Source organism: Fusarium verticillioides, chromosome 6 (assembly GCF_000149555.1).
Source record: "Fusarium verticillioides 7600 chromosome 6, whole genome shotgun sequence".
NCBI lineage: Eukaryota > Fungi > Ascomycota > Sordariomycetes > Hypocreales > Nectriaceae > Fusarium > Fusarium verticillioides.
The window spans coordinates 2,997,398-3,009,213 of record NC_031680.1 but is presented as its reverse complement, the minus strand read 5'-3'; the positions used below and the strand labels follow the sequence as shown (position 1 = coordinate 3,009,213).

At 46.4% G+C, this 11,816-nt stretch overlaps 4 protein-coding genes across 5 annotated transcripts; 1 reads left to right on the top strand and 3 right to left on the bottom strand.

Annotated features, from left to right (window-relative positions):
* Window positions 1–2,428: 2,428 nt before the first annotated feature.
* On the top strand, window positions 2,429–2,740 carry FVEG_01851 (hypothetical protein; the record flags this gene model as incomplete). The annotated part of the gene is made up of 1 exon (XM_018888857.1): window positions 2,429–2,740. The coding sequence occupies one exon, from the start codon at window positions 2,429–2,431 to the stop codon at window positions 2,738–2,740; it is 312 nt and encodes a 103-aa protein (XP_018744882.1).
* A 1,563-nt stretch (window positions 2,741–4,303) lies between these two features.
* Window positions 4,304–5,075, bottom strand: FVEG_01852 (hypothetical protein; the record flags this gene model as incomplete). Its single annotated transcript, XM_018888858.1, has 4 exons — window positions 4,304–4,632; window positions 4,692–4,803; window positions 4,856–4,933; window positions 4,986–5,075. 4 exons carry the CDS (start codon window positions 5,073–5,075, stop codon window positions 4,304–4,306), a joined length of 609 nt encoding a protein of 202 aa, XP_018744883.1.
* A 3,345-nt stretch (window positions 5,076–8,420) lies between these two features.
* FVEG_01853 (hypothetical protein) lies at window positions 8,421–9,470 on the bottom strand (the record flags this gene model as incomplete). Its single annotated transcript, XM_018888859.1, has 1 exon — window positions 8,421–9,470. The coding sequence occupies one exon, from the start codon at window positions 9,468–9,470 to the stop codon at window positions 8,421–8,423; it is 1,050 nt and encodes a 349-aa protein (XP_018744884.1).
* Window positions 9,471–10,163: 693 nt separating this feature from the next.
* FVEG_01854 (hypothetical protein) lies at window positions 10,164–11,675 on the bottom strand. 2 transcript variants are annotated; one of them, XM_018888861.1, is made up of 4 exons: window positions 11,643–11,675; window positions 11,386–11,590; window positions 11,201–11,339; window positions 10,164–11,150 (listed from the first exon to the last, which is right to left on the bottom strand). In XM_018888861.1, exons 2-4 carry the CDS (start codon window positions 11,578–11,580, stop codon window positions 10,225–10,227), a joined length of 1,260 nt encoding a protein of 419 aa, XP_018744886.1. In that variant the 5' UTR covers window positions 11,581–11,590; window positions 11,643–11,675; the 3' UTR covers window positions 10,164–10,224. The 2 variants fall into 2 exon arrangements, with proteins under 2 accessions (XP_018744886.1, XP_018744885.1); XM_018888860.1 differs by having other exon boundaries at window positions 11,386–11,675.
* Between the last annotated feature and the right edge of the window lie 141 nt (window positions 11,676–11,816).

Sequence of the window (11,816 nt, the reverse complement as noted above, 5' to 3'; positions counted from 1 at the left end):
GATCGGAAGGTTTGTTGTTATCAAATTGTACTACAACGCCATGCTTTTTTATTACTGAGACATGAAGGGAAAATCCGCTGACGCTGTCAGGTAAACGCAATGATCATTCTGATGATGGAAGAATGAATTATAGTCCTCGGAGAAGAGGTTGGCGTTTTGAGCAACAGAATAGTGGTATCGGATATAGATAGTAAGGCAAAATGGTATCACACCTTATACCCAATCTCACAACTGGAGTAAAAATGCCTCCTTGAGAGGTATTGTTTTTTTCGAGCTAAACAATACGGAAATTTGGCCCGTTCAAAGTTAGGGAGGTATGAAATCAAAGGGGAACAAGTCGTGAGGCCATTCAAGTTCTAGAGTTTCTCACGTACATCTCTAGTATTGCCAACCCCCATATGTCATTAGCCAAAACAACTAGCAATCAAGCCAAAGCTGACTTCAAGTCTCTAAAAGAATTTGTTAGTATTTGGTATTGACAACTGTCGCTCAGAATTAACATATGTGATATATTTACACTCTAGTTCCGGTTAAGTAGTGACCCCCAACTTGCGGGGAAGTGAGTTCCATTCCCAGGATTCCTCCACGGCTGATCAAAGACAAGAGAGAGATACTTAAGAAGGAGTGATCTAGTATTTACTATCATAAAGAAACACAAGTGCACTTTGAAGAGTTCAAGAGAAGCTACAACAGGGACTGCAGCTAGAATGATTCTATGTACGTAGCATGAATATTTGACACAGACCCTAGAGGGAGCTCATAATCCACATAAGAAGAGTTCTTGAGTCTTGCCTGGGTACTGCGTAAGAGCTGAGGCATAGAGAACATCCACTTATGGTCGCAAAACTGAACGTGTTCACGCCAAGGTATTGAGAATGATAAAAGAATGAGGCAGATTTAGGATATCTTAGGTGAGTTTAGGATAGCTTTAGCAAATTTAGGATTGTTTTGGTAAAATTAGGATAGAACTAGAGTAGTCTTATGATCAAATGCCTACTTAAAAGTCTAGAGTTCTTTTTGTTATCAAGAGAAAGGATTGCGAGGCTCTGGTAGCACCATAAAGACAGGTCAAAGTTGTCTGTTGACAAATACCGACTTGTCCGTCAACTCCAGGTAACCACTGGTAGGAAATCTCCTAAAATCCTAGCCAACAGAATTATGCTTCCAGATCAAATTGCGATAAGCCCTCTGCGCTTCATCTTCAAAAAGTCTGATTTAGAACATCGTCGAAGCATTATAGGCAGGCAGTGGCTCAGCCTTAACGAGTCGACTCTGTTACCAAATGATAGTTGCGGACAAATCCTATGCTTGACTGGACGTTTGTCATAAATCTCGATGGTGAGAAATTGGGGACGAGGATGTGAGAGAACCTCTCGAAAGGGAATGTAAGATATCAAGGATAAATATGTGTAGCGCCCGGGGTAGGGGTAGAGTACAAGGTGAGCGAAGATATCAACAGGCGGGACTTAAGGACAAAAGAAGAAATTTTTGAGGTATGAATGATCATGAGAGAGCCATAAGAATAGTTCATTGGGTTTAGAAGAGCAGCAGAGATAAACCAATAGGGATAAATCTGTCTAGCTTTTCATTGTAGACTCTCTTTTTTTTCTTAATTTTGTCTGTTACCCGAGACCCAGAAACGAAGTTCCAGGTCTTCTCTAGCCCTGCGATTTACGCTCGTGGTTGATTTGTCTACGACTTTTGGAATTGTCCGTAACCTACTTCGTGACAACCTGGTCAATGGCAGCATCGGTCGACTGAAACAGCGCGAGCAAACTCGCAACATATTGCTACTCTATATTATCGAGGACAGTATTGAAGGTAAAATGTTTATTCCTTGTGTTAAAACCATCCATAACGCGATTTAGACTAGAGAATGAAGGATTTGTATTCTGACAGCGATAGCGGTGCTATAGCGCTGGTAGCATACTGTGAGACCCTGGTGATGTCTGTTATTGGTAAGTAGTTTACTGATAGAATAGGCTTTTGTTCAATAATATTGTCTGAGACCCTGAGATACCGTTGCCTGCTTCGTTACATTGAGTCACAGGTGCTTGACGCTTCATGATTCGCAACCATTGACGGTCCTTGTCACTGCACAGCCTGAAGCTCCTGCTTCTGCAGCTGGCAGCATCCAAGCCTGCTCTACACTAGTCCACATACATGAAAATCAAGCCAGTCTTCCAGTTTTCTTCTCCTCTTTCTTTTATCCGCGACCAACACTCTTTCCGTATAAACCCATTACTAAGCTTCATCACTCCAACGGCACTTTAGCTTCGCTAAACTTGACTGAGAGCTTGGATTCTTTACATTAAATCAAGGCTATTTGTTCATCTATCTACAAGCACTCTTATATTCAGTGCGTCCAAGCTTCTTCCTCCATTGTCCGTCTTATGAGGAAGCTGAGCATGGCAGACAATCGCTCGACATGCCTTCCACCCCAGAAGCTGGAGTTCGGATCACTCTTTACCAGGCTCTTTCCGACACCCACGACATTTTGAGGGCTAAGGATGAGATCATCGCCCAGCTGAATGCAGACAAGGAAGACCTTCAAGCTCGTCTTACGAAACGGGACAATGACGCCGATGTTCTAAAGAATGTTATCAATGATCAAGCCATCAATATCCGCGACCTCAACTCTAAGATCGGTCGGCAAGGGAAACAAATCCAAGATCTCAAGTATGAGCGGCATGTCTCCCACATCACCATTGGTGTCATGCGTATGAGATTGGCGAGTTGAAGGCTCAAGTCTCGAAACAAGAAAGGGAGCTCGGGGACCAGGGCAGAGATAATGAAGATTTGGAGAATCAATTGGCCATTTTCCAAAGGGTCATTGATGAGGATAACATCTCGACAGGTTCTGACTCTTCTGGGACGGATTACGACATGATGGATCTCTCGAGCGATGCAGAGGAAGAGCCGGACATCGACCTAGACAGCGGCATCTCTTTCACTACAGACAATAATTCCTTGGCAACTTCAACGCGGCCAATATCGAGTCAGAGAAAGGCAAGGCTATGGATTACAGCTAAGATGAATCCCACCAGTACATTAAGTATCTCTAAAGCCTGATCAACCTGGTTTTCCTTGACTAACATGTCTCAGTTCTACCGCCTGGGCTCCCATAAGACTTTCTGTATCAATTATTAGATAATTCGAACTAGCCAGCGTATATCAGTCTTGTGCTTTGGCGCTTGGGGATGAAGGACGCCGATGATCTGGGACAAAGGTGGTTTTGCATAATGGGAACTAGAAATAAACAATAAACCCGTATTCTAAGTGTTCTATATTGTCCTCATTGTGGTCTTGTGGTGGATAGTGAGAATATTGTCCGTGCTGGGTGAGAGTATGATGTACGGCATCAATCCTACACAAGGTACGATACAAGCCAACCTCACCCACAAGAATAGAAGATAAATTCTTCAACGCGATCTTCAGTGAGCGTGACGGAATTTTAGGCGCTGCATTCTTGTGGCTTTCTGATTAGAATGTTGCAGAGAATTTAGCGTCTGCGAAGGGACATGAGAAAAACACTTCAGCCGCAAATATTTAAAGAAGCTACAGATGGAAAGATCAAACTTTGATTGTCTCTACTTCTCTCAGATCGAGCTAAATGGAAGTGAAACTGACATTGGGTCATTCTTCTCAAACCAAGAATATCTTCAATCCATGAGTGACCCCTATATGTGCTCCTGGTCAATCGCGGGACGGACAATGCTACAGACGATGCTACAGACAACACCATGGACGGATATTGCAAAAGACGATATGGAAACTTCGCGAATTGACGCCGTAGAATAGATATTGGCTTCCTAAACTCTGCGAAACTATAGAGTTTCACTAGCTGTCAGAGAGCAGGCTCATCTTTAATAAAAAAATTGTCCGTCCCCTTTTTCCTATGCCGCATGATCGATCGGTCGAACGTGATGTAATTGTCGGCCACTATACCATCTGTCCTTATGCTCTGGCACACACCAGTATGCGGTATATACCTTACTAGTAGAGTCTACCATCTTCATAAACTTTTAGCTCTTGGTTCTCTTGGCTGCTGTACCATTCAACGTCTAGCAGCAGATAACCCTTCCACGACCAATCTGAGGTGGGCGATTTCCTTCTGTTGCTTGGAGATAGTGCCAGACATTTGAGTGACCAAAGTACTGCCGTGTGGTTTGCTGTCGTCTGGGCCGCCCTTGTAGGTCAAGCTCTTATTGAGTTCTTCTCCGCAACGAGTGAGAACGGCGTCGACAATGCCTTGGCACTCCTGTCGCAGTGTCTTGACGCCATACACACCGACCAAGATGAATCACCGTTCGTACGTGATATCACACCACTTGGGCTCGTTGTTGACAGCATCGAACATCTCCTTGCTGAGCTGGTGCCTGATAGGCTGTTCCAAAGAGTCTTCTGTGTGCCGGAACGCACCGCTGACGAGCATGTCACGCAGCTCTTCTCCGACCTTTGGGGGCACATCTGGGCTATGCTTTTTGAATAGCCGGGCGAGTCTGACTGCACTCTTGTAGTCTACTTGGTTATGCACGGAACCCGAGGCTAGGTCACGGGTAGCTAGTCGAGCAGTCTGGACGGAACGGGGCCAAGAGGGCTGAAATCCGTTCACAACGTCTGCGTACCATCCTATGTCAAGAGATGTCAGACAAACGAAGTGCTCTGAAAGGACAATCGGCGACTCTTACTCGAGATCATTCCTTGATTCCTTTCTCCTTCGGTGGGATGCTTTTCGCTGAGTGTTGCGCCATGGACTCGTTCATAGTGTTTGCGTAGGGATCGCTCGTCATGGTACCCATCCTGCTCTTATTAGCCTTCGGAGTAAGTACGATGCTCTGAGGACAAGACTTACGGAGTCGCACAGGATCTCGCTGATATCCTCTCGCCATCGGCACCAGACCTCGCCAGGGACGAGGCGGACAGATCCATTCTGTGTTGATTGGTTTCGTTCTGAGGAATGATATGAGAAATCGACCGCGAACCTGGAAGTCTAGGGGTGGTAGTTTATCATCAGGTCGACCACCGGTCAGACAGGTGTAGCGCTCGTAGTCTTGCGTGTCTTTGAAACTCATCATGATATGCTGGCGCTACAAGTCTGTTGAATTACCGCGATATGAAGTGAAAGATTTTGAGGTAGTGGCAGATAAAGAGATCCCAGGTTATTTGATACGGATGAAGGAATCCGAAGAATAAGGCGGCTGAAGAAGTAAAGATAAGTGAGGCGATACTTGCTCAAGCGAGATCAAATACTTTTTTATTCTCAAGTGATGCTGATTGAATGAAGGAATAAGAAGTAATATTCAAGTCAAAGGAAGACTGAATAACACGACGCTTACTGAAGTGAAGGTGGTTAGATGGCTGGTGAGAAAGTTGGTTGGAGGAAGAAAGGTTGGAGAAGGCGATGATGTGGGATATTTATAGGCGGAGCGATTGAATTGTCTGTCTCGATACAACCAGCTATGTCTCTTGAGTCTTTGGGATTTTTAGGGTACTGCGATTCGGTGATTCGGTGATGGCCCAGGTGCTTCCAACCCATGCATGAGTCACTGTTGAATCTCAAAGCATAAATACCTCGATTAAACCGCCTCAGTATGACTGAATTATCCCCTCTCTTCCTTTAACCTCTTCAAGCTCTCGATCTGTGGGCCTCATTTGTCTTTTCCCCTGAGACTTTGAATGCACTCGAAGATAGAGGCTGGGTTTACTCTGTTCGCAACACATCTCTCAGGATCATGTTTCTTTCTTGGGCTTCAACGTTTCCAAAATTCAGGGGCAATCAACTCGAAAACAGCACCGAAGATTGCCTTTTGTCTTCTCAAATCGCCCGGACTGACAAATACTTCCCCTTTTGATTATCAGTGAACTTCGTAACGTACCATGCAGAGTCGTGAAAGGGGGGTAATTATATCTTCTACTTGCTCGGGATCAGTTTATGAGGTCACATATTCATCCATTAGATAATTCATTGAATTTATTTGCTTACAGACAATACGCTAGTCTGTCACCATGGAAGGCAGTTCAGTACGGTGCAGAAAATAACATCTTGAACACAAAAGCTCAAGGCCCTTTACAACCTCATGGATACCCTGGATTCGATCTCAGTCCGGCGTCGAGATTCTGGATCAATCTTAATAAGCAGCCTCTGTAATGTCAACATCTATTCTCGTGATGTCTGGAGATTGTTTTTGGGGAGCTTTGCGGGAATATCTTTATATTACCGGGTTACGGACAACGAGACCTCGATGAAGTTGGTTGCATCTTCTACCGTGATCCTTCACATAGAAAGGAAGGACTTCTGTAGAGGCTGCATCTTGGAATCTTTTTACAGAGTGAAGGAATCGTAGTCGGGGTTGGCATCTCCCGAGGCAAGACTGCCAGAAATTCATTGCCTGCAACCCATCCAAGGCACTGCACTGCGCTTGCACTTTGCAAGGCCAATTGGGATAGCTCTTGGAAGTGAGGTCCCTCAGGTGGTCAAAGAGGCTGTAATACAAATCAGGGGATGAAAATAGAATAGTCAAAGACTCATCCGAGTTTATCCTAAGTTGATCTCAAACTTTCTAAAATATACTGAACTGTCCTCTGTAAATGCTTTGACCCCTAGCTCATCTGCTTTGGATCTTCTGCTAATTCTATTGTGGTCTGTACCTCTGTCAGCTGGCATCATCTTCAATTTCGTGGTCAAATCAAAGCCCGTGGCCGCAACATCGACCTCGAGCCTTTGAAGAGGAACTCAAATTTAAGAATCAGGGTAGGGCATATCAATGATGAAGCTCAGGGGTGGTTTCAGGGCCTATCTGCTGGTATTTTATACTTTCACGGAGAACGTTTGTAAACAGAAACTTGTATCAGTCCAAGCAGACGACCACATGAGGAATATTCAATGAGATGCTCTACGTCAGGAGAACGGCCATCTTGGAAGCAGCTTCAATATGCCAGTAAAAGATACGGTGATACTGTCACCGTGATAACTGACGAGTTGCCGTAATCACCACCACGTCCAGTGGTGGCGGCGGCGGACATGCTGGGCGAGAAAGCCTAGAGAAAACGGGAGTCGTGGAATGGAAAACTGGTGGAGAGAGTCATCAGAAGCCACAGAACCAAGTCGCGTCCTGGATCCCAGAGTCCACAGACAAATGTGAGCACATCGACGGAGGAAAGCCTACATATCCTTGACAAGTACATGCTCGCCCAGGCGGACTCCATCAAGAAGAAGGGGGCCAAGAAACCCAAGTTCATCAGTCCGTTCGTTGCTCAGGGGCAACAGCTGCGCAACTTCCTTGCCGCCAACGAGGACTTGCAGACTCCAGGCCGCGCCGCTTATATCCGCGACAACCCTCTTGCACTCCTGGTTAGACGACACAAGCCCGGCATGGTAGCAAAAGGGTTGTGCAGCTAGGTGCAACCGGACTTTACCTTGGAACACCGCTTGCACGAGAGACCGTCACCCAGGATGCACTCCAGGGGTCGGCCATAATTTAGTAACTGATCGAGGCACTCTTTGCAAGGAGGAGTCGGGCTTTAGGCAGGGCAGAATCTTCATCGTCACTGCTACCCTTACACAAGTAATGGTCTACGGGGCGGAATTATCTGGCAAAAGCCTAGTGGTTTTTCTGGAAAGGATTAAGTCGACTTAGCCATGCTTATCATGTAATAGAATTCCATCGGTGGTGATTATTAGAAGCTCAATTCTAATATTTACGAGTGAGTTATCTCACTCAAATACCTATGGTACTGCCCCGTGTATTTAATGGGAACTTTCTTTCTTCAAGTGTGCAAGTATGAACACTTCATTTCAATGTAGTAAATATCACCTCTGACTGAGGCGCGTCAGGGCGTCTGAAAGTTGCTAACTGTCGTCTACATTACCTTTCCCCTTTTCCCATCGTCCTGCCCTTTAGGTACCATTTTACAACCCAAACTCGCAAGTAGTCGCCCAATATGTTGCTGTAGTGGGCATCTCATGCCAGTGACGAGGTTTTTCCCGACAAAACGCCCTTCTAAGATATAAAATTATCCTAATGCTATGAGAAGCCATGGCGACTTCAAAGCAAGTAAAGAAACGTCCCGTAAGCTAGGTAACCTTCAGCTGCAGCACAGAAAGCTGGTTCCTCTCAGCCGCTGTCGGCATACCTAATTAAAGTCCACCACACCACAGCGCTTCATGAAACGCATATGAGGGACCCAGATTACACATTCTTCATCTTGATGATCCATATAAAGCAAAATGAGGTTCTAGGTATGTTTTGAAAAGGGACACCTTTAGTCTGAACGTCTACTTTGTCTCAGTCGTTCCATCTGGATTTTGGCAGACTGCACTCAAAAGTCACGAGGTTTTGATACTACCACCTGTTCGGTCAACAATCATGAGTTGTTCTTCAATAGTCGGAGCCTTCTATGCCCATCTTATGACAGAGTCAGTTCGACTGATCAGTCGTCCGTTTGAACTCAAAGCCGATCTGCTTCATGGCTGGATGATCCGGTAAGTTGTACCAGACCTGGAAGGTGACGGCGAGGATAAATTTATCCGTTCTCTTGTATAGCTCATCGACTCGGACACGTCCTTCAGTCAATGGATGTCTCTGTGCCCATGACTGAATGTCGTGTAATGCTTGCCACCCACCATTGGCGATTTGAACCGACAGAACGACATCAGCTACCTCTTCGCCCAATTCTTGGCAAGGAGCTGGTATCAGGTATAAGTTTCTGTTCTGTCGTAAGGGTTGCAATAGCAGAGACGGTCCATGATCTCTAGGGTGTCGGATGAAATGAGGCAGAGAATTTAGCTCCGTTTCCCAAGATTCATCCATGGTGAAACTCTTTGTTGCCAGGCGGCTGTAGAGCTGTGATGTGGATAAGGCATGTCCATTTCTATGGGCGTGCTTCAGTTCTCGTACAAGATTTCTACTGAAGCCGCGTTCGCAACCGAGACCATCATCGCACTCGCTTTTCCCCGAAGCGTAGGAGTAGATCAATTCTTTGTGGTGACCTATGTAACCGCCAATCTCAATAGGACAGCAGCAGTCGAAAAGGATCAAAACGTTGGCGTCCCAAGGGTCGATCTTGTCATGTCTTAGTGGAGGGAAGACGAACTTTTGGCCTTCCCCTCCGTGGCCAATGTAGTGCAGGATAGCTATACAATCCTCGTCCATTCTGCTGAATAGAGCACGGAGAGCTGATGTTAATGTTGCTTGCGGGTTTTTGTCTTGTTTCCGTATCACAAGACCGACAGTATCGTAGCCATAAGTGTTGTCGAACACATCGCGGACTTGCTCGCTGGTGCTTTCGACATTCGTGTGACTATCCTTGTCTGCCTCGAAACATACACACAGCGCCCGGACTCTTTTGGGTTTGATCTCCGTCACGTCTTCTTGACTGTGCAAGAAACAGGCTTTGATGATCGCAGCGCTGAACTCCTCCGAAGTCATCGGCCTCGAGGGCATCGACTCAAGACCTGGAACGGCCATGGTTGGGCTGATACAAGTGTTCAGGAAAGGATGAGAATTGGGTGAGAAAGAGAGGAAGTGAAGATTCTGATGCAAGATCTTTTTTCACTTTAACTTTTTGTTTGCCTTTGACCTCCTAAATTCAGGCAAAAACATATTCGCGATACATGCTTCGCTACTCGTCCAGCTGGGCGGAGATTGAGGATAAGGTTATCAGTATCGACTGAGTTTGCTCGACAAAGCTCTAAAAAGTCCCTTTGAGGTCGAGTCGAAGATGATTTTCGGTCTCCGCTAAGTGAGAATAGGATCGAGAGTCATTAGTGATTCCAATATATGTCCAGAAACAATTGTTGGGGGCTGATGTATCACGCATGTTGCTTATCTTTATAAGAGTTATATGAAAGCCGACAGAGATGTAACCCAATCGCGGCTTATCGCGGGGGACCGGGGGCAGTAAACAAAGCGAACATGCATACTCCAAATAACCACGAGGTGCATCTCAATTAAGTTTGACAGTGGATGCTAGAAAGTGCCAATATGAGGCTTTCTCCAGAGAAGTATACGAAAAGGCTTCAAGATAGCTTGATACCTTTCCAGCTTGAAGCTCAAGGAAATTTATACACGATAGCTCTCATTGTGGCAACAGAGTGTCAAGCATGAATCGCTTAAAAGGAACACTGAAATAACATCTTCTTTAGTATATATATATATATATTGTCTTTTGTAAGCTTTGCACATTATCTGTATATGTTGTCAAAGAAACATCGCTTTATCTTTATATCTTTGCCTTTGGGCTAGGTTTAGCCCGCCGAGCAGGCTGGCCTATATGCTTTTGAAATTCCTCCGAAACGGTCGTCTTCTCTTCTTTAGACTTCTTCGCCCACTCTTCAAATTGACGCTCATCTGCCCACCATCTCTCGAGCTCAGCCGTGATCCAGTCGGCTGCGGCACTTGCACACAAGCGCGGATCTTCCATGGGAACCAAATGGCCATTCTTCTCTCCGACAACCTTCTTGACACGACCCTTAGCCGCGCCACCGCTGCCACCAACACCGGTTCCTGTGAGCGCCATCTTCTCGTCTATAAGCTCTGGTGGGGAAACGTCACTCTTGCCACCGAAGACGTAGAGGACGCTAGGTCGTACGTTGGGAAGTCGTTCAACGGTATTGGGTCCCTCGGGACGGTAGACGGGATATGTTGACCAGCGACGATTGAGGCTGGCATCGAGATCCGGGGTATGTTCAGGGCGAATCACATCCTTGCCCTCAGCATCGTAGGCCGGCCAACTTGGGCGCAGAAAAGTGAAGATCTCCTGATGTTTTGTCGTGGTCAAAGTTACACTCTGTTCGCCAGGGACGTCCCTGATACCAAAGTCGATCCAACGCTGAAGCACACGAGGATCCCAGGACTTGTAGAAAGGGCTGCGGCTAAAAGATGCCACCGCTTCGTCGCGCGATGGCCATACTTCACGACGGTACATACTCGCTGCTGCGGGACCAGCACTTCTAGCGCCAGGCGTGGAGGCGAAGTGGGAGATGACTGGGTCAAGCAGAACAAGTGATGTGAAGACGCGAGGATGAAGAAGGGCAACGTTTGTGAGCGCGTTTCCGCCAAAGGAATGACCCATTGCCATTATCGGTGGGGGAGGACGGAATGTGTTTATCATGTGGAGTATATCACGAGCATAGTCGAGCCAGCTTGCTGAGAAGATGTTAGCATTGCCTGGTGGTATGAGAGATGGTGAGTCTTACGATCATTGCCAAGTGCGTCTTGGTTTATGAGACCGCTTTTGCCTTGCCATGCTGTATCTGCTATCCAGATGCTGCGAATCCGGATACCTCGGCGTTTTGATTCATGATAGAACTCCTCCCAAAGGGGCTCATATAGTTCCTATACAGATCAGTAAATGTGATTGTATAAGTATTGGGGGGCTCACCTTGGGGAAGCCGTTGGCGTGTCCTCCGATGATAGTCACGTCACCTTTTTGAGGGTTCTGGTTATCTTTTGGTGTGTACTGCTTTACGGAAAGGTATAGCTTCTCATCTTGAGAATGAGCTGTAGCGCGGGCGTATTCTCGAATATGTGAAGCTTCAATGGTATGCTCTTGAATGGTGAACGGAAAGGACGACATTTTGGCAGGCCTGTTACACCTCAGCTGGCACGCTCAATTAGGGATTCCAGTAGGTAAAGTACAGTCGTATTGGGCCTGGAATTGGAGAGCTGAAGTTATATACGGGCACACGAAACGAGGTTGAATAACGAGCCGGCCTCGGTAACGTCTGTGGGGCCCACGGGAGTTGTGGGGGTGGGGGGATACCTCGGTACCTGCGGCCGGGAAGTGGTCGCCGTCGATCTCTCTTTGTTCTA